Below are 27,475 nucleotides of genomic sequence, written 5' to 3' on the forward strand. Positions count from 1 at the left end.
GTCCCTGGCTCAGGGCCTTTAATGAAGTGAATCACTGTCCTTGGTCTGGGGCCAGCAATAGCAAAATGAGTCTCTGCCCCTGATATGGGGTCATTATCAAAATGAGTCTCTACCACTGATGCAGGGCCTTTAAAGAAATGAAAATAAATCTCAGCTTCACCAGTTCTCTCCATAGAATGCAGGGGAGTCTCTGCTCCAGCACATCTCCTCCTCTTTCATCACTGACCTTGGAGTCTGCATGGTTGTTTCTCTCACTGTTCCTACTCCTTGCACTACCACCAGGCAGAAGAAAAAGAAGGGGCAGAAGAAGGAAGAAGATGGAGGAAGATGGAGGAAGAAGCCCCCTCTTCCGGCCTCTTCTTAAAAAGTGATTGTGGAGGCGTCTAATTGGCTCAGCCCCAGAAGTGGGTCAGGCTCAGAGCTGGGGAGAGTTGTGAGCAACTTCTTATAGGAGCCATCTTTACAGCCCCTTCCCCCTTACCAGAAAAGGCTATCATGTCAAACCATGACATGGACGGAATTTTCTGTTCTGTCCTTGAACACCTGAGAGAGAGGCTCTGATAAAAATTCTCACAGAAGGGAACTGTGACTGGTTTATTTATCGTTATTCATTTCTTTTTGACTTTTTGGATTGTATTTCTCTTATAAGACTCTTGAAAATGATGGGGAATGATAAAAAATAGAATACTCAAAAGAGAGAAAAGAATTTCTCCAAATTTCATGAAGGAAAAAAGGCAGATGTACTAAGTGGTAAGGCAACTCGTACTGCATTAACTTTCTAGTATATTTTATGCAAATAGGGAAGGCCAAAGATTGGCCTACAGAGGCCAGTGAACAAGGACAGTTGAGGGTAAGACATGTTGCCTATATATATATATATATATATGAATGGAAGACACAGCAGATTTATTTTTGGACTCTTAGCTACCCTGTAATATTTACTTTGCTTGTACTATGAAAACAAAAGTTCTGTTGGGGCACAATGCCATGATCTGTCTTTAATTGTTCACCTCGATCATTGATGCTGATGTACAATTTACATTGTAAAATAACAGCTGAGGAAAAATGCTAAATTAAAATTTTAAAAGAGTGAAAGTAAAACAGCTAATTTAAATCTGAAGTTTGCATTTATAAATGTTAATAAGATCTCCCCTTAGTCTCCTCTTTTCCAGACTAAACAGCCCCAGTTCCCGCAGCCTTTCCTCATATGAAAGATGTTCCAGTCCCCTGATCATCTTGATGGCCCTGCCCTGGACTCTCTCCAGCACTTCCCTGTCCCTCTTGAGCTGAGGAGCCCAGAACTGGACACAGTACTCCAGATGAGGCCTCACCAGGGCAGAGTAGAGAGGGAGAAGAACCTCCCTTGACCTGCTGGCCACACTCTTCTTGATGCATAAAGAATATAGTGAACAAAATTACTTTATTAAAATGAGTAATTCTATCATAATTTAATTCTTAATAATATCTATGCACTGTGTATATCTATGACACTGTGAGAGTCATGAGCTTTCTATCGTTCAAGAAACATTCTCCAACCTTTAGCATTTGAAATAAACTTAAAACAGATGACAATATCTACCTTCAGTTGTAATATTTGTATTAAATAATTTTCTTTTTTTTAATATCTGCATAACCATCATAAACACTTTGAACGATTGTGGACTAGTTTGATTTCTTAAGGTCTGTATCCTTAGTGATTTATCGTCACAAAAATCTTATATCTAAGTGTGAAGTTGAAACTTAAATTCTTTTTAATTATACCTAAATTTACAGAGCTAAATTTTCTGAAACACAAAATATAAATGGAAATGTAGTAAATATCATGGTAATATTTTCAAATTAGAGATTTTTTTTTCATTCATATTGAAATCTTCTCTACCAAAAATTTTAAATAGTGATATTAATGTTTCATACCCACTTGGTTCGAACTATTTCATATATCCTTATTTTTGGATTTTCCTTATCTGGGAGATTATCTTTTATTATATACTCAGTGCTAAACTGAAGGATCTCCAATTAGAAATTTTATCTTTCGGTTTACTGGATTTAGGTCAAGTTAATACATGACCGCATTCCTGTATAATTAACTATGTAGATTTTTCATCTTTCTAATGTCCCCTTGTCCTTTTTTTAAGTCTGAATCATTTTCAGACTTAAAATAATAAATTTTTTTAAAATTTTTTTAAAAATTATTTTAATTAATATAAAAATTTGTCCCTTAACAGGTAACCTTATGAGACCAAGGAGTCCAAATAAATATAGAAAGTAATATAGCACTCAAACTTATAAACAATTTTCAAAGCACAGACAATAACTTCATCTCCATTTTCAACAGTAATTTATATAATCATACCTAATGTCATCTTCATTCTTTTTCATAATTTTTGATAATTTATAGCTATTTCAATATAATGTGGAAAATAGAAAGAAAATAATTGAATATGCTAGAGATTATTTTCTCTAATTGCTCAGATGTCTTTATGGTGGGACCTATCACAACACTAAGTTGTATAGATAATTTTTATGGATAAACCAATATAACTAGAATCTGAGGGAACACCTTATAAGAAGAATTCGAAAGTCTAACAACACATTTAACAAAAGGTCAATAATAGACTATATTTAAGAGCTTATTTTATATAGTCCTGTGTAGTCTTGGTAGCTTTTCTCTGCTGCCTTATATGAAACCTCTATTGAGGAGCAATAAGGTCATAAAGGGCTTGTTTTCACATATGTGTCACTCTATTAGTCATCTTGCTATTCTTGTTTGGCTGAAGGGGTTGGAAATTGAATTGTAAAACACTTTCAATTCCAACTAATTATCAGGGAGGGACGAGAAGTATATTCAGTTCCTACCACAATTGCACCTTGATTCACTTACAACTATTAATGTGGACTGTGCTGAGGGTTTGCTGTCTCTTGGAAGGGAATGGTTAAACTTATTAAAACCAGGCATTGTTCCACATATCTTTCAAAAGCACAAAATATCATCTTAAGTAGGTGCAGCGACAGCACTGTAACAGCACTTCCTGTCAAACAAGTGACTGAAAACTCTGTCCTGATAGAGGCTTCTCTGGGTAATTAATAGGATTTGCCAGGACTTGTCCAGCATGTACCAGAATATCCAGTAGCCCCAGGCTTGTATTTAAGTGACTGACTTTTGCCTGATGCACTAGCAGAACTGCAGAACAGTAACAGCAAAAGGTACATAGTTCCTTCATTACATTTCATTGCATTTTACTGAGTTGTTGTTCTTAGTTTCATAGACAAAAAGAATTTGCCAAAGTGGAGCATCTTATATAGCAAAGAAAATGCCATAGTGAAAATTTAAGCTGTGACTAGTTTGTGGTCCTTCTTCTAAATTCTAAATTCTCTGCCTTTGTGAGTGACAACACATGTCATGGTTTTGCAAGGAGCTACTTTTGCTTGGTAACAGGAGGAGGGGGCTGCACTGCAGGCCCAGTAAAGAATTCTTGGACTTCCTCCAGCTCCGAGGTTCAGATCCACCTCCAGCCTGGCTGGGCCACTCTGACATCTTCACAATCACTATTTAAGGTCAGGAATTTGAAGTGTGTAGAAGGAGATAGAAGGGAAGAACAACACAGAGACAAGGAGCAATTCCGGACCAGAGATATCCTTGTACCCCATGATGAGTAGAGATCTCTTCACAGACGGGGTGAAAGCTGGAGACTCCAAGTCTGAGGGAGCGAGCAGTTTAGACCCCAACGTGGAGAAGACAAACTGGGGTTACAGTGTCACATCAGAGCAGCCCATGCAAGGTTTACCTGGTGTGTAGGACACCCCAAGCTGGAGCAAGGGAGGGCTAGCGAGGAGCACTTCTGCTCAGGAGTGAGATAAGCAACATGAGACATCAGAAAAGGACTGACTGCACCCCCCATTCCTTGCCCCCCAGCACTGCTTATGGGGGAGGGAAGGTAATGACACTGACCTCAGGGCTTTGTGACAGAGAAAGAGAGAAGAGGTGGGTGGAAAGGTAATCTTAAAGAGCTGGTTGTACTTCCATTATTTTCCATATTCGGTATTATTTTTCCATTGGATATTTCTGTTTGTTATGTTTTTGTTCCAGACAGATTAAATTAAGGGTTTTTTTTCTTCCCCAAACTGAGTAGCCTGGTCTGTTTTGTCTGGGACCATAAGCAGCAATTAAGCCCTCCCTGTCTTTTGAGAGTTCTGAAGTCTGTGATACTTCAGTCTAGTCGTGGTCTTTTGTCCCTGGATGGGCCTAAACCATGACAACAGAGAGAAGAAATAAAAAAGAAATTGTTCTCTGTCATTAAACACAATCTACAGGCAGTTGGTTCTCACAAGCTAAAGAAAAGTGACAAATTTTTGCAAGACAAGTTCTGATAGACATGAAAAGAACTGAGGCAATTAAATGGAAGGAAATGCCATAGCCACAATTAGTAGTGTTACTGTCTGGAAACCAGTAAAAGGGTCATGACTTTTAGTTAAGGGAGATGTTCTCTCCACAAAAAATCCTTCAAGAAATTATTGCAGAAGAAAAAAATCAAAGAATGAGGAAAAAATCAGGATATATCTTTCCAGTTGTCTTGACAAAACTATGACAACTTCTTGGTATAATTAAGAAAAGGTGGGTAGTCTGTAGGGAATGCTAAAGCTGTTGATCTTCATGACAGTTAACTCCATTTTAGGGTGCCAACAATACAAAAATACTACTAAAAATTACTTCAATCACTTGACACAGTGCAGATATGGTACAAAGAAAGACGAAACAACTTGATTTTTTTCAGACTTTTGTGAAGATCAGATAGTACCACTTTGTGCAAAATGAATGTTATGCTGAGTTAGATATAAATGTGTTCTGTGAGCTGGATAATTCCATATAAATATTCTCCTATTTGATCTGGATTATATTTGTGTAACAATGTCAAGTAGCTCAGAGATCTGTTGTTAGATAATGTAGTACTCTACAGCTGGAGCTGCTTGGCCTGTTTCTGAGGTAGTATGCATTTCACAGCGTAATTCATGACTGTTAGATTATGACTTTTTAGAGGGACAAGGAACTGTCCTATTTTTTTTTTTTCTTGACAAGTAAAAGTAACAAAGGCAGTGGTTAACCCAGTATCCTCACTAAATTCTGTTTACTTGTGCACCAAACCATGTGTTGCACTTCCAGGTTAAGGCATTTTTAATTTCTGACCCAAAATCTGTTATTCTCTCAAACAAGGAGGAATTCTAGATGCTTCCTGAAAATACTACATTCCAACACTTGACTCTGAAATGTATTAACGGAAAGACTGCTAATTTACACACAAATCTCTACTAAAAATAAATCTTTGACCAATAAATGACTTGCAACCACTATTAACATGCTTTCTTGTGCAATGGAAAATCAAATTATCTTCCAAAGAATAAACAAATGTGAAAGTGTCAGCAGCACTAGCTACTAAGACTTACGCTGTCTAAAGAGTATTCTAAACTCAGAAATGACAGGGTGTCTGGATAACATGTAGGGATAAAATATACAGTAGATTGTTTGTATCTATGACAAAACCTTTAATGTTGTAGGTATGAGCTACTGTGATTCTACACATATAATGGAATTTTCCTGTAAAGATCAGGAAAAAAATCCCATCGAAAATAATGAAGGCAGTGGCAATATGGGGAGGTCTGTTTAAGACACAGCCAGGTTGTCTGCCCTCATGCTTTATCACTAATACTGCAGAAGGTTTTACATTATGGTATCCTGGACTTCAAATTAAATGTCAAATTCAATTTACCACTGAAAACATGAAGTGTGTGTCTGCCCTTAGAGGGGTAACCTGACAGCACAATTTCATAATCTCTATTTGCCCTAATACTGAGTTGAAATACAGGAGGAAATATTCTTGCACTGTGGTCATATCTTATTCTTTAAAAATAAACAATCCACCCCCAGATAGGCTAAAACACATTTGGTTGAAATTTGAGCCCTCAGTAAAGTTCATTTGCTTTATTTAAAATCTTTGGAAAAATAATATTAAATAAAGTATGATAACAGATGCAAACCTCCCTAATGGGATCATGCCACCAGTTATGTCTTTATGTCTCTGACATTTAGCTCATAATAAAATGAGATTTGTGAAAGAAAATGAAGAGGTGGTTATCAACTTAGAGTACTTTTTTCCTATTCTATTCAGACAAGCTTGTGTTTTAATAATGAGATTTCTGATCCACTTTAATATCTTATCATTATATCTTGGTGAATTATCTGCCATATAAGTAATAATAATGAAGTATGTTTAAATATAAAAATGCACCCTTAAGCATCTAGACACTTTTAGCACTGGTTGTAATTAGAAACTTAAGAAACATGTACAATTAAACATGCTCATAAAAAAACAAATCTATCTCTGTAGCACCGGTCAATTTGTTGCATCATTTATTTTCTTCAGTATGGCAGTTTAAAAATGTATTGCAATGTTTCAAGTGGAAAATAGCTAAGAACAAAATTATTAACATTTAAACCAGCATAGCTGTTTCAGAACTCAGTCTTTAAAGTATCTTCTCCAAACTAATTTTGTTTTTACAGGTGTATCTTCAAGTTCTACACATTTATCTAGAACTCTAACAACTAAGCTCTTAAGGCTATATCTTTTTACTGTATGTAAAACAATTTCTTTGCTGTCCCAAGTTATGAAAACTGTTAATTGTAACAAGATAGTATAGTCCACCCATTTACATAAAATAGATAACTTTTTATTCCTTTTTTCTTATTTATCTGAATAGTTTGAGGTTGAATTACGTATATTTCTAAAATGCACTCAATATTAAGACTTGTTTTCAAAAGTATTAAAATTGAGTTATGTCTCTTAAGCTTAGAAAATTTCTACCCTATCTTGGTTTGAAGATGAAATCTCTTTGACCTGTTTCAAGTTTTTGATTTTTTAAGAATCCTCTTGTCTGAATCCATAAATAATAAAACCTTTTTGCATATGTAAAATCCTTATAAAATAGTGATATACCCTTGTTATGAGGTGTATATACATATATTGAATAAATACCTCAAATTGAAGAACATTTGCTCTATTCTTTCTCACATAATAGTATAAAAATTACAGAAGGATGCCTCATTTTAAAAACAGAAGAGCATTTTGCTTAGAGCAGGCTGCCAGAGAAGTATTGAATTACTGGAGGTATGAAAGACGTATAAATATGATGTTTAAGAATATGATTTAGTGAAAATTTGACAGTTTTAGATTTATGGTTGGACTTGATGATTACCTAGGTCTTTTCCAACCTAACTAACTCTATGATTCTATGATTCTATGGAATTTTTAGCTATGTGATAATATATTATGTTAAAATAAAATAATTGCTTGAAACTAGGGGCTGAAACTGAGGGCTGAACTAATGTGAAATCCACCATGGTGTCTAATACAGATATTGATCTGGGCCTCATAAATGAGATGTTGAGACATGTTTTTCTGCCATTTTTCTGATTTGTGGATTGGCATTGATGCAAACTTGTAGCATATATGCACTGACATATAATCTTTTTACTCTGTATCTCCCATCCACTCTAATGCATGAAACAGCCTCTACTATTCTTTGCATGTCACCTACATCTTTCTCATAAGAAGGCCTTTCTGACAGACTGACAACATCATATAAGGCCCATATGCAGAAAATAAGCAGGGTTTGGAGGTTCTTACTTTCCTTAACACACTTTTGGGAGCCTCCCCTGCACCTGATTTATAAAGTGAATAGGATGTCATGTCTTAGGTACAGAAAATCAATTACTTCTTATGTGTAGTATTGAACACTCTTGTGCCAGAGCTGATTCGTCTGGAAGTGAGCACAGAAATGAATTGAATTTTACAGGTCCACAGAGAGATTATGGCCACTAAGTCAGAACATGATATATACACAGTCTTTGGGATTTTATATCCTTGTAGAAAGCCGAGGGATGATGCTGTTTTGTGTTACTAAAATGCATAACATCATTGATCTAGCAGTCACATTAAATGGAAGACTTAAGCTATGCTTAACTGGTTGCCCATGACTTGGATAGACATGATCTTTGTTGAGTGGAAAACTGTCTGAATGTCAAGGCCCAGAGAGTGGTGGAAATGGAGTTAAATCCAGATGGTGGCCAGTCACCAGTGGTGTTCCTCAGGGCTCAGTGTTGAGGCCTGTTCTGCTTATCATCTTTATCAATGATCTGGATGAGGTGATTGAGTGCACCCTCAGTAAATCTGCTGATAACACCAAGTTGGGCAGGAGTGTAGATCTGCTTGAGGACAGGAAGGCTCTGCAGAGGGACCTGGACAGGCTAGAGTGATGGAGCAAGGCCAGTTGTACGAGTTTTAACAAGGCCAAGTGGTCCTGCACTTGGGCCACAACAACCCCATGCAACACTATAGGCTTGGGACCAGGTTACTGGAAAGCTACCTGGAGGGAAAGGACATGGAGGTGTTAATCAACAGCTATCTGAACATGAGCCATCAGTGTGTCCAGGTGGCCAAGAAGGCCAATGGCATCCTGGCTTGCATCAGAAATAGTGTGGCCAGCAGGACCAAGAAGGTGATTGTCCTCCTGTACTCAGTGCTGATGAGGCCACACTTGGAGTACTCTCTTCAGTTCTGGGCCCCTCACAACAAGACAGACCTTGAGATGCTGGAGCATGTCCAGAGATGGGCAATGAAGCTGGTGAAGAGTCTTATGAGGAGAGACAGAGGGAGTTGGGCACGTTTAGCCTAGAGAAGAGAAGGCTGAGGGAAGACTAGATCAGATTGGGGTGATATGGGGGTCAGTCTCCCAAATAATGTTAGGACTAGAAGTTGCATCAGGGGAGGTTTAGATTGGAGATTAGGAAGAACTTTTTCACCAAGAGGGTTGTTAAACTGCCCAGGGCAATGGTGGAGACCCCATCCTTAGAAATATTTAAAGGATGCATAGATGAGCTGCTGAGGGACATGGTTTAGTTGTGGGCTTGGCAGTGTTAAGTTAGTGGTTGGACTTGTTGATCTTAAAAATCTTTTCCAACTGAAATGACTCTATGCTTATTTATACTGGTTGATGCAGCATCAGATGCAAGTGGCAGTCAAGGATATCTTCTTTCTTGGCACTAGTTTCCTGCTGCAGAAGAGAGGCCAAGATGAACCACTTCTCTTGTATGTTAGAGGTAGGTCTACTGAATATAGCTGAAACATAAAACAGGATCAAGGTCGTGTTGGTCTTGTCATTGTCCTTAATCCCTCTGCTTGGCAGAGAAAAGACAGTTTCCAGACGAATACTCTGTCACATCTTACAATCTCCTAGAAGAATTTGGAAATAAATTAGGGGGCCTGAAAAGTGTAACATAAAAATACACCTTTTTTTCCTGCAATTTTTGGTTGAAATAAACAATGCAGATTGAGTATGTCACTAACATGACCTAAAATTCTATCACTGCTCCTTCCTGAACTCAAGTTTTCTGAAGACATCTGTAGAACTTAATAAAGATGTTTGAATATGTTTCCTGAATAATTAAAGCAAACTACCAAAATATCCATCACAGAAAAAGGGTGATTTTAGTTGCAACACAAAATTAAATGACCTGTTCAGTTTTTCACATCTCATGGAAACTTTCATATAGACTTGAAGAAACAAGTGAGGACTACTATTACTCAGTTTTAGCCATCTGAAAGTTAATAGAATCATTTAGGATAGCCTTCTTGGCTTCTACTGCTATCAGGTTTCCATTACAGTTAGCAAAAAGAATAAGGTTGTTCATATGACTTCAAAATAGCTGTCAAAAATGGTTTGAATGAATTTTCCTTCAGGTTGTCTATTTCTTATTCACTAACAAGAGTGTTTATATAACTCATTTCCAAAGTGTCAAACTACATATTTTCCTCTTTTTTAAAATTTCATAATAAGATGTAATAAATATTGACACAACTACAAAAAAAAAAAAAAAAGGAGAGTGTCATAAGGGCTTTTGGGACTTAAAATGTTAATAAATTTCATTCAAGAAACCAGAGAGGTTTATTCCTGTGGTAGTTGGGAGCAAATCTATGTTACTTCCAGTGCAGGCTTTAAGAAACTGGAAAATCACCCTGAAGAGGTCAGTCTGTATTTCAACGCTCATTCACATACATAAGCAAGAGCAGCAAGGCTCTTTAAACTACTTCATCCCCAGGAGATACTTGTTCTCTGATATGTGAACTGAGTTTTAGAAACTATCAGTCTAGTTGACAAATGGATGAGGAAAAGCCCCTAGAATTAACTCCATTGCTTTAATTCTCAGAAACCCTCATCCAATAAGTATTTTGTCACCAGAGAGCACTTCAATGCCTTATAGTGGGAGCAGCATGTTGGGGCTACTTCAGTATCTGCATGTAGCATGGGAGTCTATACCCATACCCCTTCTAAGCCTCTAGTACGTAAAGATATATCCTATGTCACCTAATTTGTCTGCGCAGTACTCTATTTTTTTAAATACTGTATTCAAGTAAATGTAGCCAAATAGCAGTACCTCATTATTGCTAGTTCAGAGAAGCTGAGAATTAGTTCCCTTCAGCACACTGATGACATTTCATGACTGATTTGCAGTAAGAATCCCAAAGAAGATCTAGCACCTCTAGCAAATACCATTGAATGACCACTGAAATAATTCAGCATTAAACCAGTCTTCTTTCTGTAATGGTTTTGTTAAGATCCACTGTTCATATTAATGGTTGATTTGGTAAAAAAGTAATAGTAAACACAATGAAAATGCAAGAAATTAGCTAAAATGTTATAATGTCCTTGCTTTCATCATCAGCTTGACATGAATGTGTTAGAAGAGAAAACATTTTTCATCTTACATTCAAAAGCTGTTTTTTAAAAACAAATATGTGCAAATATATTCAAATACTAGAAAGTAATCATTGTTTAATACAATATTAACTGTGCACAGTTTTCAAAACAGGTTTAGGTCATCTGAATAACTCAGAATTTGTACTCATAGGCATTTTGAGGTGCTTATTCAAAATTTGTAGTCAAATATTTAATTTTGTTTTTCAGAGCAGTAGTTCAGGTGTTCATTCACCAAAACAGAAATTGCAATTGATGCAGATTTTAGAAATAGTTAATTTTCTTCTTTTGTGGAGTAACATTCTATGCTTCTTACTAGAACTAGGCTGATATCTTTAAATTTATATTAACATCATGAATTAAAAAAAACATGTGAAATGTTAATTTACATATTGAATATCCTGGTTGCTTGCCAGGAGAAACCTGACAAGGAAAGGTTCCACTGAAGAATAAATTTTTAATATTGTTAGCACTCAGTTAACAGTTCATAAAACAACTCAGAAATTGTTTTATGAAACTGCTAGAACTTGTGCATTATTAAATTTTCTTTACAATAGATTGAACTATTATTAAACCTTGAAAATAAATGATCTTCCCTTGGGATGATAATCAATCCTACAAGTTGCCTTGCTGTTTACATTGGCTTAATATCATTTCACTTTCATTTGTCCTATGACAAATTCCACTGACATTTCATTGTAAAAATATCTATTATATGAATTTTTTCAAATATTAACTTAATATATTTTTATTAAATATAAACAATTTTGTAAATACTATGACTTCATGTTGGCTAGAAGGCTTTATTTCACTGTTTTAAAGTGGCTCTTCAGTTAGACCTCCGTGTTTTTCCAAGGGTTTTGCAGAAAGCTTGGTCAGTGATACTTAGTTTTGTCATTTCGAGGAACCTTATTAACAGTGTCATTTCACCTTAGTCCAACATCCTCCACTTACTAAATGTGAAGAAAACTTTTTCTTAAAAACACTGTCTAAAGCCATGTAAGCATGACTGTTCTCAATATGATATGCTATTTTTTTCTTTCCATTCAGGCATATAGGGGGCAATAGATTAATTTCTTCAATTCCCAAGCCTCCAAGTCTATGTAGAACATCAGAATTGCTTATCACTGTTGTTATTTCTTCATTACCTGTGAGCATGTTGCTTTTTTCTAAATGAAATGGAAAATAAAATTATTTGAAGTGATTGAGACTTGAACTTTCTTCTAATATATAGATTAGAATATATATATAGAGAGAGATAGATTAGAATATATATAGATAGGAAAAAGAAATATTACAGAGAAAACATTTTTTTTCACTTCAAGTCACATCCTTTCCTCTGAGCAGTATGGTCACTGTAGAGACAAAGACTTGTATTACACTGCTTTGAGAGAGGATGTGAATTTAAGCAATCATCTCTTTCGTGTTGGTACAGCTAAATTGGTAAATATGTATATGATGGTAAAAAGAAATGACGTAGTGATATTCAAAGAAAGAGTTTTCACATCAGTATTGTCAAGTTAAGAGGGTACAGAGTGGTTTAGCAGAAAACAAATCCCCTTGCGTTGAGTCCCATCATGCTCATGAACTAGCACAGCCACACTCCAGGGTTTGATCGCATTGTTATGGTTTCATATGACAACCTTTTCTGGTAAGGAGGAAGGGGCTGTAAAGATGGCTTCTGTAAGTAGTTGCTCAAAAGTCTCCCCAGCTCTGAGCCAGACCCACTTCTGGGGCTGAGCCAATTAGACACCTCCATGATCACTTTTTAAGAAGTCAGAAGAGGAGGCATCTTCCTCCTTCTTCTTCCTGTTTTTTCCTTCTTCTGTCCTTTCTTCTTCTCTGGCTGGTAGTGGTACAAGGAGTAGGAACAATGAGAGAAATAACCATGCAGACTCTAAGGTCAGTGATGAAAGAGAGGAGAAAGTGTGCTGGAGCAGAGACTTCCTTGCATTTTTGCTTTTATTCCATTCTGTTTCTTGTAGAATAAACTTTCCTGCTTTCCTCTCTAAGTCGAGTACTGGAGTCTGCTTTGCCCGGAACCGTAATTGGCAGTGAGCCCTCCCTGCCCTTGTCTTAATCCACAACAACCTTGTTTATCTTTTTACTCACATTTTTCTGAGGCCTCTACTATCCTAATGAGGGTGGGGGTGAATGGAGGCACTGAGCGAGAAACTGTCGTGGTGCTGCTGTGTAGCTGGGCCAAAACATGTCATGCATTCAGTGAGAAACTGTGTCAACTAGCTACTTAAACAGTGCAGTTGCATTCATGAAACAGATATACAGATTCTCACAGATTTCTGGTGATAGTGACTGTAGAAAAAAGCCACATGCAAAAATATGTATATAAGTGATACAGCATATGAAGCTATAGAAAATACAGCCTGGCTACAAAATTTTAAAAAGTAGCTCTCCGGAGATATTTCTAAGTTTCTCAAAGAAGCACTTAAAGCTTAAGTCTCACCTAAGACATCCAAAGTGGGGAGGAAGAAAGGCTCAGCTTGTTGACTGATCCCGGGAGTCAGTTTCCCTTGGCTTGTCTGCAATGGTGTCTTCCTCCAATATCCCCCTTTTCTTTAGCCATTTTTATACTTTTTTTTTTATCTTCAGGGTGTAGTTTGAGTGACTATAGACATAAAGACCTTTTTCATGATTGATGTAAAATTCTCTTGCCTTGCATTTAAAGGTATATCTTACAAAAAACTCAGGGTGCAGGCTCAAGGAGGAGCAGTCACAGCTTGGAAGTGGGTAGCCTTCAGGACAGAAGTGTGTTTCAGTATTATAATGAAATTATAATGAGCAAAGTTCACACAAAGAACAACATTTTGTCAAGCTTTGACAGACCATTGGCTCAGAGTACCAAAAGTGCTGCTTATCAGTTCCAGAGGACCATCTTGATCCTGTATATCATCACAGTCGGGCTACAGGGTCTCCACTCTGCTCCATACTCTGTGGTATTTTGCAGGGAATTGCTATGTTCTGGATTCCTTACACACCAACTGCAGCTGTATCCACCCTGTAAGCCTTCTTGCTTTTAAACTTTTTCTTAATTGGTGAACAACATTATATTTTTAATGTAAGTTTTAATTTCCAGGCCACTTCAGTAATTTTGCCACAGATATCATAGTATCTGTGTTAAAAGCTTTACCCCTTAACTACTTTAATTTTAAAAAGAAAAAATATTTACAGTTAGATATAAATTTATTCAAAGTGCTAGAAAACAAACATTAATGAAAATAGTTATTATTAAGACCAAGGTTTTACTGAATCTAGTTCAAGCTACTTGCACTTTAATGCTGACAACATTTCAATGTATTTCTAGGTACTCTAGGTATTCCTAAATTCTTTTGGGATTCAGAACCATAAGACAATATTCACCCTGTCAGTACTAGCCAAAATAATTCATTAAAATATATTGCATGGTGAATGTTTTAATAAGTTGTCTAAAATCAGCACACAGAATGAAATTCCAAAGTAACGTGGCAGAAATTCTGGAGAACAAAAGACTATGGCTATTACTATGTGGATATTGAAAACCATATCTGATATTTCTTTGTGTATAAAAAGTATTTAAATTTGTTAATGAAATTACTTGTTGCACATTATATGCATCAACTCCATTTTAGATCACTGACTTTTTATAAATTGTCATCAGGGAAAATTCATATCCTCTGTACAAAAAAAAAACCCAAAAAGCCAAGTCACAAGATATGCATATTCTGTGAAGAAACAAGAATAGGATGGGAATAAAAAACTCAAAACACAGTAGGTATTCTATCCTTACTTTTAAAAACTAGACTATAAGTCTCTGTCAAATCATGCAATTATGCAAAAATAAACTATGGAACACAATGTATTCCGGACATCTCAATTTTCTTTCATTGCATTGAATTACCAATGAAGCCAACAAACTATTCCAGACAGGATAGTTGGATTTCTCTGAGATCTAAATTTATATGTGGAGGAAAAAAAATAGTTACTGTTCAAAAAGAAATGTGTATAAGTGCATATTTTATTTTGATCTTCCCATTGCTTGACTGAAGTTATTCGTCATCTTGTTTCTGCTCTACCAATCATTACATTTAATATTATTTGTTAATAATATGATCCTATAGGCAATATCCCTAATACTAATAGCAATAACAACAATGTCAGACGTTAATGTTGGAAACTGTGATATAATTTTCCCTGTTTATGCAACAGAAAAATCACTAAGTGTGTGCAATTTCTGTGTTGCACCATTATAAAATCAACTGAAGACAAGGTAGGAAAAAAGAAGAGTAATAAAGTTGGAGGGGAGGTGGGAGGAGGTGGTGGCAACCCTATTTAACAGATATGGCGATAAGGGAAAAAAATTAAGTATTAATGAAAATACTTATTTCCCAAAGGTCTGTCCAGGAAAGAATGCTGAATGAGATAATTCACTAACCAAAGGAACACAATGACTGAAAAGCAGATTATCACTGAAGTGAAAAACAAAGGCAGCTGACATTAATAATTCATTGAGGAGGTTTCTTGTGGAGGTTTAGATGAGCTACAGGCACTATGTGTAAAGTCACTTGACTACCAGATTGTTATGTTCTGTTTCAGAGATGCTTATGTTTATGAGTACACCTGATATTGTTTGCTTGGTCTGAGTTACTTGGAAGGAAGTACAGTCCTAAGTGTCAATTTTTATCTGTATGGAGAATCATATCTGCTGTGCTGTATAAGTGAAAGCTGACAAGTTACACCTTTAGATTGTTGCAGAAGTAACTACCAGCAACCTAACCAGATGCTGTCATCTAGTGCTTACACTGTGTGTCTCTCTATATGTACATGCATAAATGTCCCTATATATAAGGGAAAGACTATCAAAATAGATTACAGAGAGATGCTGAGAGAGCAGTTGAAATGGAATAATCCAGTACAAATCTACTCTAACATTTAGGAATTACTCTTTTTTTTTTTTTTTTTAGTAACTGTATTGATCTTTTCTCCCTTACTGTGAGTCTTCTAACATACTGGATAGGACCCCTAAAACAGCCACTGTGACATGTAACTGAAATTACTATAATCTGAAGGACTCATTCCCAAAAGGCATTTGATAGGGGAACAAAGCAAATGCTTCTTTTTCTCACTGTTTTCTCCCCTGGGATTACGTTTGTAGTTGTGAATCACACTTTCTAGGGGTTTGAGAATCCATGGACTCTGAGAATTTCAAAGGCTTCCTGAAAGATATGAGTAATTAAGTGTAGGAAATTAACTTTTATGTCTGCACCTTCATGATTTTCAAGACAAAGACCATAAGTACATTCATGTCCATACAAAAACAGATGAAACCTCATATTTTAGACTTTTTCAGCGTTCTGCACACAAAATCTTTATTGTGTTGCAGTTACTGATATTGTTAAAGTGATAGCTAGGAACACAGTAACCAAAGATGCAGTGTGCCTAAATGCGTGTATGAGACATGGGACAGATAAGAAATGAAAATCTGAGAAACAGTGGAAGGTGGTGTTAGTAAACTGTTTTGTATAAATGATGATTGCTTCAAATATATTGATACAGTCCTTATGCAATGACTAAACCAAAGAAAACTGGAATCTATTTCAACCCAATTTGCAAGTGGTAAAAATGCCTGAATTTTCCTAGAGCAAATGATTATTTTATTTTGTGCTTTTAAAAATGCTCTATTCCAAACATCAACATATTGCTTTCAGGAACGAAGAACACATGCGAAGCTATATGCTGTGAATATGTTTACTGTGAAAGATATGTGCACTATTTTCTTCATTTCTAAGTTTCACTTTTTAGAAATTCAAAGCTTCAATACACACAGAGCTTTAGGGTGATATCCATATGTATAGCTATATATCTATCTATCTCCATAGCACTGCCACAGACTTTTCAGCTATTAACACAGGTAACTACTGGAACAAGATCTCTTTGAGTATCTGTCAGGCTACCCGCCCCTGTGCATATAGAGTTCTTTGGAACTATTACACTAGGAACATCTTTGACTTTTCAATTGTCTATCATATTATTGAAAGATATTTTTAGTTTTCCTAACAGAGATTTCTCTTTGTCTCATTAGGCTAAGCTTTAATGAAGAAACGTCAATCTTACTAACAACTGCACTAGGAGGGACTGAAGACCTTTGCGACCAATGATGTGGTTGTTATGGAAACTGTTTCTGTTTCTGTCACTCACTGGCTGTCTTTCAGGTAAATCAAAACAAACCCAAGAAAACTCTGCATATTTTTTCAAGGCTCTTAACTACAAACAGAAATAGGAAGATGTCAAAGCATGTCAGAGAAGATCAACATCATCATTAAAACTATTTGCCTAAGTGGTAAAATTGTAGAAATTTCTGTCGGGAAGCTTACATCTGCTGTCCATCTGACTTTAATTTGTAGATAAATCTGAATAACAGTCAGAAGAGAGGACAGCTACATATCTCATTTGAAAATACAATGAAAACTTTATTATCAAAAAAAAAGAAAAAAATATTGGATAGTTAGTAATTTGTACAGTGCTTTCCTAAAGACTAATAGCTGCAGGAGGTTTCATTTTGGGATTGTGTTCTGGTTTTGGAAACTAGTTATTAGGTTTCATTGTTTTCTTAATTCTGCATACTTTTATTCACTGTTATAATTTATGTACTATGTGTATTTCTTTTGCAGGTTTTTCTCATGACATTAATTTAGTTGGCTTTTCCTTTGCAAGTAATAGAGTTAAAAATAATTTAGGTTTCTTATGTTAGAATTTTCTTATAATATTGTGATATTGGACATAGGAATTTAATAAAGGAAAGTACATGTGAATATGAGCCCGCATACTTTGGATTCATACATGAAACAGTCTGGGCTTGTCTAGTTTTCCTCATGTAGCTTCAGTATCTTATGTTATCAAAGTCCATTGTTTTTGGACAGGGAATATATTTCTTTTCTGTCTTGTATTGTCAAGCTCTCAGGTAACATTTGTATTTTGGTGATTCTAGTAGTAGTGTCTTACAAATACTATCAATTAATATTTTTTTAATACTAAAAAATATTATTTTTATTGTTATAATTTCCAAGAATTCTCATGAAAAAAATCAGAAGCATTTCAGAAATTCAAATCTAGAATTTCTTTTTAAGAATTGTGTCTTCAACCTTGCAAATTTTAAGTTATCAAAGTCAAGATCTGGCAGAAGATATTAATTGCACATTAATGTGACATTAAAGTACTCAAACCTGTTGGTTTCATGTAGCTGAAATCTTCTTACTGTCAATTGCTATTAAATAGAACACCTGTAAGTAGTAAAGTTTGCTCCAAATAGAATTATCTAACTCTGCACAACACAATAACATTTTTCAAATTTTTGGAAACATTTCATATGCTGGCAATTCTGTATCCTAAAATTGCATATAGAAGAATGAGTTTCATCTGTTTGTCACAGCCATTGCTTAGGTACATATATTAAACTAATCTCTTAAAAAGGCTTCAGAGCATTAGCAGTAACTAATTTTATTCTAGCATTAAAACACATAACTACTTTGTAATTTAAACTAATAGTCAATATTTACATATACATTTTATTTAAGTAACATAATATCCTTGAAAATTCTTGCCAGTCATTCAGCACCATGTCTAAATTACACGACTCTTCCTCTTATCTGTTAATTTGCTACTTATATCTGATGGTTGCTAAAGCATTCGTTATCTTACATTTTGATTTCTATTTCTTTAGGATTCTTAAAGGTTTATTACATATTACTGGAGTAGGTTTACACTCCTTTAACAACTTTTAACTTTTTTAACTTTTAAACAACTTTTTAACTGCAGTACTTGTTTTAACATGTTGTTGAATATAATGTGATAACACATATAGTGGTCTCATACATAAAGATAATTTTGTAATTATTTTATTAATAGTAAGTACTCACTAGAAAAATTAATGCTATGAGATGAATTAACCAAAGACAACAAAATTGAGTTCAAAGTTATTTTAATTAGATTGACTGTGTAACTGGTAATTTACCTTCTCCATACCTCTGACATTTGATTACAACATTCTGCATTTGAAGCTGCTTTTATATCACAGCACTCACTAGAACATGTTTACAACTGCAAGTAGTTCCTACAGCTGATGCAATTCAGGGCAGCCTGCTAAGTTAGATGCCTGAATGCACTGTTCTTAATGATAGAGCAATAGATATTGATGTTGCTTCAGTAAGATAAAGTTCATTCAATTCTTGTTGTTTTGGTCTCAGTTAAAATTCAGTACTTATCCATTAAATCATCACATCATAGAATCACTCTTAGCAACAGCCAGTGGTTGGAAGAGAGTACTACATTGTTATATCGATTTTGCAGTGGTGAAGGAAACCATCCAAGAAGAGAATAGATGACCTCTCTAGTTTGCCGCAACTCTGTTTTTTTATTCTTTTTCTCTTAAAGCTTTCACTGGTATTTTGGGTTTTGCCTAAGCATGAATGGATGCAAGTGTACTTAAGCTATGTGTAAAATAACTTTCAGGTGGAGAAAAAAGTACAATTTTCTAAATACAAATCTGAGGACTGAATTATGTCTCAAGTATAAATCTTTTAGTGTGAACACAGGGTAGTCTGACACTACAGCTCACAGTTGTGAACTTATATTCTCAGAAATTTTACAGTTATGAAACATTGATAATTCAGAGATGCAAAAAAGGTGTCAATAATAACAATATTTTCCTTCTTTTCTTATGATATATTATTACCCTTCAAGCCAAATTGCAATTGAAGAAGAATTAAGCTGGCATTTTCAGCCAAGATTCCACCTTGCTTCTGAAATGATAGTTGGAAAAAATACTTATTGTTTAGTTTCTTGATTTTGTTGGTTTTTTTTCTTCCTATGAGACTTTCCTGTAGAGAAAATCTTTCATCTGTGAGAGCACTGGTTATTGTGGGAGAGCTGTTAATGTGATATGTAGAGGAACCTTTCATATCTCATAATACATGTAATTGTATTAATTACATTGTATATATATATATATATATATATATATATAGTAATAATACCTGAAGTGAGTTCAGAAATGGCTGGCTTAAATGTGAATCAAGTTTGTCAGAATTTTATTTGTTGGCAATTTTTAACTTTCTAAAGAACATATATATAAAAATATAGCTTAAAAAGTCTATGTTTGGGACATTTTAACTTTAATTAGTGTAATTGTGATTTTTTCAGTGGAAAACCATAGAATGATAGAGTAAGGCATCAGATTATTTTGTCACCTATGTGTTCCCATGCATAATCATGACCTTAAGATTTGGACCACACTGTCCTAGATACAATAGGATTGCAGATACATTCACAGGGTTTTGCTGTCCAGGTTTTCCATAAGCATTTTGCAATCTGCTTTTACATGTATAGTAAAGGCTATTTATCTTTGGTGTACATTAATAAGGGCTAAGCAGAGTACCTTTTATTAGTCTAGAATTGCTAAGGTTTTCTTGCACTGATTTCTCAGGGAAACTGGAATAGAATACTGCTAAAAGGTATTGTTTTAAAACAGCACTCCTTAACCTTGGAATGAGACAAACAGGTATGTCTCTGTATTTTAGGAGGAGGAAAAATATTTTTAAAACAGAACAAAATCACATCTGAATAGCAACTTGTGTTTAAGACAAAAAGTAAGACTGAGGTTTTTAGTTTCAAATGTTAGACACTTGATAAAAATCAGCTTGAAACTGGGGCTTCTGACATTCATTTTAGTAATTATTGCTGCCTGTGACAAGATGTTTTGAAGTTTAAACATATGATAAAGATTACATAATATTATCAATGGCATTTGTAGAGTTCTGATTCTGTTTTAATCTTACATATATCTCTCATGCCTTTTTGTCTCCCTGCCCATTTATCTACTTCTATGGTATTACCTGCTACATTTTAATTGCTCAAAGTGAGACTCATTTTCTCTGTAAGATTTTATATTTCATGGCATCAATAAAATTATGGATATAATGAAAATAGCAAGGTTTCACAAGATAGAGGCAGTACTTCTGAGACCCAATGGTCACTGCTCATAATGACAAGTGGGTAAACACTTGTCCTTAAACCTCATCTCTATGTATTGTTAATTTCTTTTCACATAAACCATTCCCACTACCAAGCAGACTCCTGAATCAGTGATTTTTTTCCTGTTTCCCTCAGTATAGTGCTGAAAATTAAAAACAGCATGATTTTTTTTTCTGAACGGTTTCTTGTTATAACATGATATGTATAGACCCTAACAAAAAATGCTCTCAAGGGAAAGAGCATATGTGGAATAGTCACAAGTGCCCTTTCTAGTTTTAACCTACAGCTGACAGTGATATGTGGTGCTTCCATTCTTCTCCACCTGGCTACTTGGAGGCTTTTAGGAATTGTCTCTATTATCTACACTTATGATCTTCCAAAATGCAGCTCAAACATGCTCAATATGTAACTTTCAACATTCCAGCAGCCACTGCCAGGTTTAAAGTTGATAGCCTAAGGTTCATAAATTCATTAACCAAACCGTATAAAATATACATCCCACTCTGAATGCCAGGACTACTTTTTTTGGTTTTATTCCTTTCCCTTTTAGACAATGTCTTTCCTACATCAGAGTGGACAGTAAGTGGAAGATTGTTTCTCTACCAGATGAATGATGAACACATGAATGACTAGTATTTATCACTGATAAGCCTGTACAATTACTCACTTTCCCTTCCCACTGACTCTCCAGCCCTGTACTAACAGGATAACAAATACCATGCAACTTTGTCACTTCTGATAACTGAGCATAAAAGCCCAGAGACAGAGCTCCAGATAAGTACTAGTGCCTCGGGACTTTCAAATTCTCAGTCTTCAAATAAAATGGAAAAGTCAGAACATGCTTAACCCTTCTACTGCCCATCCTGGACTACTGTGCTTGCAGATAGTGAAAAGTAAAACAATTTGTCGCATTGCTGAAATACACAGTAGACTGCTACCTATATTTTTACTCCAAAATTCAGTGGTTAATTGAATTTGGAAGTAATGAATTTATCTGCTGATTGTTGCACTTTGTATAATTCTTAATTCAAAAGAAGAATTAAACGGTAAAATAGATTTACCATGCTTAATATTAAGCATGTGGGACTGTTATAAACTGGAATAGATGCTGTCACAAAAACAGACGGTTTGCTGGTACATTATAATGTGTTTTCATTTTCTAATTTCTGTAACTATACTTTCTCAATTTAATACAATTCAGTTTCTTCATGAACAAATTCACACCTCCTAACACGTTCTTATAAATCATCTAAACAATCTTATAGCAAACTGGTATTCAGATTAGCTCCAGTTTGGAACTGGGATGACAACCTTTCTCCTGACAAAAATTGTGATGCCTACAGAAAAATAATTCCAGTCGTTATTTTGTTACCATCAATCTGGAAAAACCTTAACCTGCACATTTATTGCCATTTTTGTCTTTCATCTTAATTTGGTGGATAAATCTTAATGTGACAAACTGTTTGTATTTAGCCTATTCCAACCTGGAGCTTTTAAAAATATTTTCTATTGTATTAGATATGATACTAAATCACATGTTTTTTAATGGTACACAGTTTACACAGAAAAGTCTATTGATTTCAAGATTACACAATAGGATAATGGTTCTTGTACTTAGCTTCACATTTTTTGAATGATACTGGAGATGACATGCTGTTGGGATTCATTGCCAACTTTGTACTCCTGGAGTCTCATCTTGACCTGAAGTCAAAATGTCAATCAGTATTATCAGTTCATAATGATTTAGGTTAAAGTGTTTATTCATCCCTCTACACCTTTGTGAATAAAATATTAAAGACAAAACCTCTTTTAACTTCAAAACTCCATTATCTGAAGCTAAGGATGCTCAGCATCAATAGCACTGATATAACCTAGCATTTCTGTCAGAGTACAATAAGGAATGAGACAATCTGTTTTACTTGATGTTTTCCCTGATTTTTTATGTTTTTTTTAGAGATTTCAGACTGCCTACTTACTTTTAAGGGCTAAAAGTTAATAGACTAGTAGGAATACTATTCAAACAAAGATATAAAAGCATCTTTTAAAAGTCCTACTAGGAGGGAGAAGTCTGTTGTAAAGAAGCTGTCACAAAGGAAAAGACAAAACAGCAACCATGCAGGCCTGTATTAATCTCATTTAACTTGAAAGTTTAAACTGAAATGTCTGAGTTAAGGAATAATTGCTCTCCTTCCCTGTATAACCAATGGGCAGAGACAGTCACTTGGAAAAGGTTGTAAACCCATCTGAACCTGAAGCACTTTCTGGAATTCTGCATTAAAGCCAGACTATTTTCTAACTTTAAGGATATATAGTTTTACCTCTTTCAATATTTGAGGTGAACATAGTGAGAAAGCATACTTCTGAACAGAAATATAACAAAAAATGCCATTTTTTATTCTAAATTAGCATATGTACTATGCCTACAAAATTATCACACAAAATTGCCTCAGAATAGTAACGAAAGCTTTGACTGAGGAGAAATTAACAGGGTTTAGTGTTCAGTTAGTGAGAAGTGCTTAGACTATGGGTAGGCAACCCATCAGAATGTCTCCTCATTCTGGCTTTAGGATGGGTCAGCATAGTCAAGCACATGTTAAGGAAAATGCACCTGCCATGGCGTTCCCAGAATAGTTTCCTGACCCCCAAGCAACTTCTTGACTTTGAATGTCTTTGGTTATGCAGTCTATTTATTTTAGTTATGACTAATCTTTTAGTCATGACAGTAGATTGTGAAATGCATTACTTGCTCCTTAACATATTCAGGAACTTTATCCCTACATCCAGCATCTCCAGTTAGGTACCATAAGCAGCAAGGCAATACATCTCTATCCTGTCACTTAAAAAGGCTCACACAGTTAATATTTAACAGAGCACTCTGATTACTGGGACAGTCAATCTGCTCTATTTGATGTTGCTGGTTTTTAACCTCAATGTTAAAATTTGTAGGCACTGTAAACAAGGTCATAGAGTCTATGTAGAGACTAACAGTGTAATCACTAGAACAAAAAAGCAAACCTGCCTCGCAGCTACTAAGGAAAATATGTAGCCAAAAAGTCAGCTAAACAGGACTATGAGGATGTCCTTTCAGCTCTACGCAGCACAGTGAAAGATGGCATCTTCCAACTAGACACAGCACTCAGGTTTAATTTGTAAGCCCTGTTTACTACTGCCTGCCACTAAGATGTTCAAAGTAGTTCTTAGTATTTTCCTTGGATAGTCCATATCTTTCTTTTTTAACTACTGTAGCAGGTGATGCTTCAGAAGTACCCAACCCCAGGAACCTCTACTGCTTTCATCCATACTGTGGGAACTCAGCAGTTGCACAACACATTGCAACAATGATAAGGTTTTTGTAAGAATGTTTGTGTTAGGTTGCTGGCAAAAGTAATTTATGCTATAGAGTGACTATAATTTTTGAAAAGTGTGCTTCTAGATAACTACTTCTCACTACCAAAATTAATAAAAACGTTAACACTGGATCTCAACAAGTAACTGAGTCTGTTTTGCCTTTCTTACATTGACAGAAATGTATGAGGAATACTTTAGATCATCATGCAGAATGATTTCCAGTTTCTGGGCAGCACTAACACTATAAGAGATAATAATAAAAGAAGTCATGAACTTCATTTCAAAAATTCATTAGAGGTTAGAACAATGCTTCTTAAATATTGGCCTGGTCTTTTATAATAGGAGTACAATAAAAAGGAAGTGGAAACCTTTGAAATAGTGACAAATTCAGCTTTGAAATTGTGTACAGTTTTCTAGTGATGAAGTAAAAACAATATTGGAATAGCTGTACTAGGAGAGCTGGCAGATATGACAATGCTTCAAGTCAGAAAGCATAATTAAATATCTTTAAAAATTAAATATTTTATCAAATTTCTAATAAAAATTATATGGAGAATTTGAGTGAACATGTGTGTGTGTGCCTGTGTTGGAAGAGATTGTTAAAAACAATTTTGAATTAATCCCTTTGGATTTTTTTGAGAGAGTTTTGGTTGATTTTTTTCCTCTCTTTGGTAGTTCATCGAAAACATACCAAGATCTCTATTGCTTTCCTGCACAGAGCTGATTAGAAGTTTCTCAATGTGATATGAAATTATCAGCCTAGATATGTTTGTGAATCTTTCTGGCTTTACTGTCACACAACCAGATGAGCAAGACAGAACAATCAGATCGTTTGTTCATGTCCAGCTCATATTTCAAGCAACAGTTTTTTAAGCAAGCAGTGTTTTTAACTCTAAGATATGCCAAGCTCAAACCTCCACACAGAATCTAGTTTACAGGTTGCCTGTTACCTATAGAAATAAATTAGAAAAAACTTATTACTTCTAATTGCTGATAAATTTTACCCTAAATGACTGAGAAAAAAATATTACTCTGTACATCAAGCACTTAGAAAAAGACCAAGTGTAAGGAAGGTTTATGTATTTATTTACTTTCTGTCAAGACTCTTTAGGTGATATAATGCCAAGAATGTATGCAGATCTCTTCAGTTTTTGCTTAGTATGGTCAAATATACTTGGCAGTAGCATCAGACTGAACTGACAAACCAAAGACACACATTTGAGGTACATGAAATCTCCCTAATCAGCAAAAGATTGCTAATAATATCACAAAAAAATATATGGGAGAAATCAAATCGCTACCATGGACTGAATACATGCTAAAAAAGTTGATGTGGCTTTGTTTCTCTGTTAGCTTGTTTCTCAGTTTATCATGGAAAAGGTCTTCTTAATGTTTGAAAATACTGCTCCTTTTTGGAGCCACTTCAAAAAAAGTAGGCCTGAGCTTCTCTGTCGAGAATTTGATTTATATTTGGAAAAATTAAGAGTATAGAAATAAAACCTGTCAGTTCCTCCACATTGGAAGCAAACTGATGTGTAGAGGTCACATATCAAATAATGAATAAGTACAATTTATATTTGTGTGACTACACGAATATAGGTAGCTATGACTGAACCTCTTATTGTTCTATAGCTGTCTTTGTCTGAATTACTGATAGCTGTTTCATGAGAGCAATTTCTTATCTATATTGCAACTAAATCTGTGTCTTAAACTGAATGAAAATAATGTGTGAAAAAGAAATATAATTCCTGACTAAATGTAGGAAGTGTGCATCTGTTGTTCCACGTTAAGACTGTGGGAGGCAGAGTTTATCGAGCTGGATTACCAGGGTGACTGGTAACTGCTTTGCTCAGTGGTCTGCTCTGATAGGTAGATTTTTCACTATTAAATGCAGTAATGTGAAAATACTGATAATACTGAAGATCATGTCCTGCTATTTTGGCTTTTATTCAGCTTGTGTTATGTACTGAGCCCACTTTCACTAATGCTTTTCATTTACTCCCTTGGCTTTATTAACTTCGATGTTGAGTATTCAAGTAGAAAGGCTTTATCTAGTATTCTGTAAATACTTCATGAGAGTTGGTTTTGGCTCAGATTTTTGTTTCGTTCTTTGTAGGGGAAGTGAGGTGGTTGTGTTTTTAACTCAACGTCACTAAAACCAATGCAGCTTATGAGCTCAGTGGTTAAACAGTTCATATATTGTTGATGTGCAGTGGGGTGTAAGCCCTCTGGTGAGTGCACTATGGCCTGTACTTTTAGTGCTTGCTCTTAATATGGTGTGCAACTGTGAAAAGGAGTATTTTAGTCATGCCACTAGAGCTAGTGTCAATTTATCTCAGTACAAAGCTGTAGGTGGTTCCCTGTCGCTCACCACGCAGCCATTAACAGTATCATCTTTGCTCAGCACAGAATTGCAAGTGATAGTATTTAAACTCCCTATAATACTGTGAATGATAGCATTCTCATCTTGTCCAGGAAGAATTGTGAAGACAGACATTCAGACTGAGCCTGTGATTTAAGTGAGTCAAGTAAGAAAAGGATATAGTCTCATTATCTGCAAGAAGATGTGGAAACACCTAAATTTAACATTGATTTAAAAGTAATTAAAAAGAACAATAGATCACAGAGTCATCAGATTTCAGAACAAAAATATGAGTATATTTATAAATATCTCTTGACATTGGCACCAGTGTAAATTAGCAGTTCCACATCCCTCTCTAGCGATGCTGCTTTTCTCTAAGTTTTTTGGAAACTGCTCTTAAATGAGCTGCATGATCTAGATGACAAAAGCAAGTGGTGTGAATATTCTTGTCTAACTCTCAAACTGTTGTTCAATTGACATTGAAGGACTAACCAGTTCAAAAAGTTATAAGTAGAAAATCTCTCACTTATCAATTTAGAATCCAAAATATGCAACATTAAAACATAGAATGGAGATTTTCTGGCAATTTCTTGTGTTTTTTCCTGAGGTTACCTGGTTCAGGAAACCCCTCTGCACCACAACTCTGCTGCAGATTGTGCCAGCAGTGAAGCTGTAGGCCTCAGCAACTGAAGCTGTTGAAAAGTCAGTAGCACAGGTCTTATGAGGAGCAGTTGAGGGAACTGAAGTTGTTTAGCCTGGAGAAAAAGAAGCAGAGGAAAGGCTTATTGCTCTTTACAACTATCTGAGAGGAGGTTGTGGTGAGGTGGGGTTTGGTCTCATCTCACAAGTAACAAGCTATATAATATCAGGAAATGACCCTAACTTGCACCAGGAGGGATTTAAAGTGAATATTAGGAAAAAAAAAATTCACCAGAAAGG

At 35.2% G+C, this 27,475-nt stretch overlaps 1 protein-coding gene across 1 annotated transcript in view; it reads left to right on the plus strand.

Moving 5' to 3' along the window:
- Positions 1–3,649: 3,649 nt before the first annotated feature.
- Positions 3,650–27,475, plus strand: part of CNTN5 (contactin 5) — a 353,074-nt gene continuing 329,248 nt past the window's right edge. The window contains exon 1 of the mRNA XM_062020562.1: positions 3,650–3,788. Within this exon, the coding sequence (XP_061876546.1) occupies positions 3,650–3,788 (139 nt within the window). The remainder of the gene's footprint in view (positions 3,789–27,475) is intronic.

This window comes from Colius striatus, chromosome 1 (genome assembly GCF_028858725.1).
Source record: "Colius striatus isolate bColStr4 chromosome 1, bColStr4.1.hap1, whole genome shotgun sequence".
In the NCBI taxonomy this organism is placed as follows: Eukaryota; Metazoa; Chordata; class Aves; order Coliiformes; family Coliidae; genus Colius; species Colius striatus.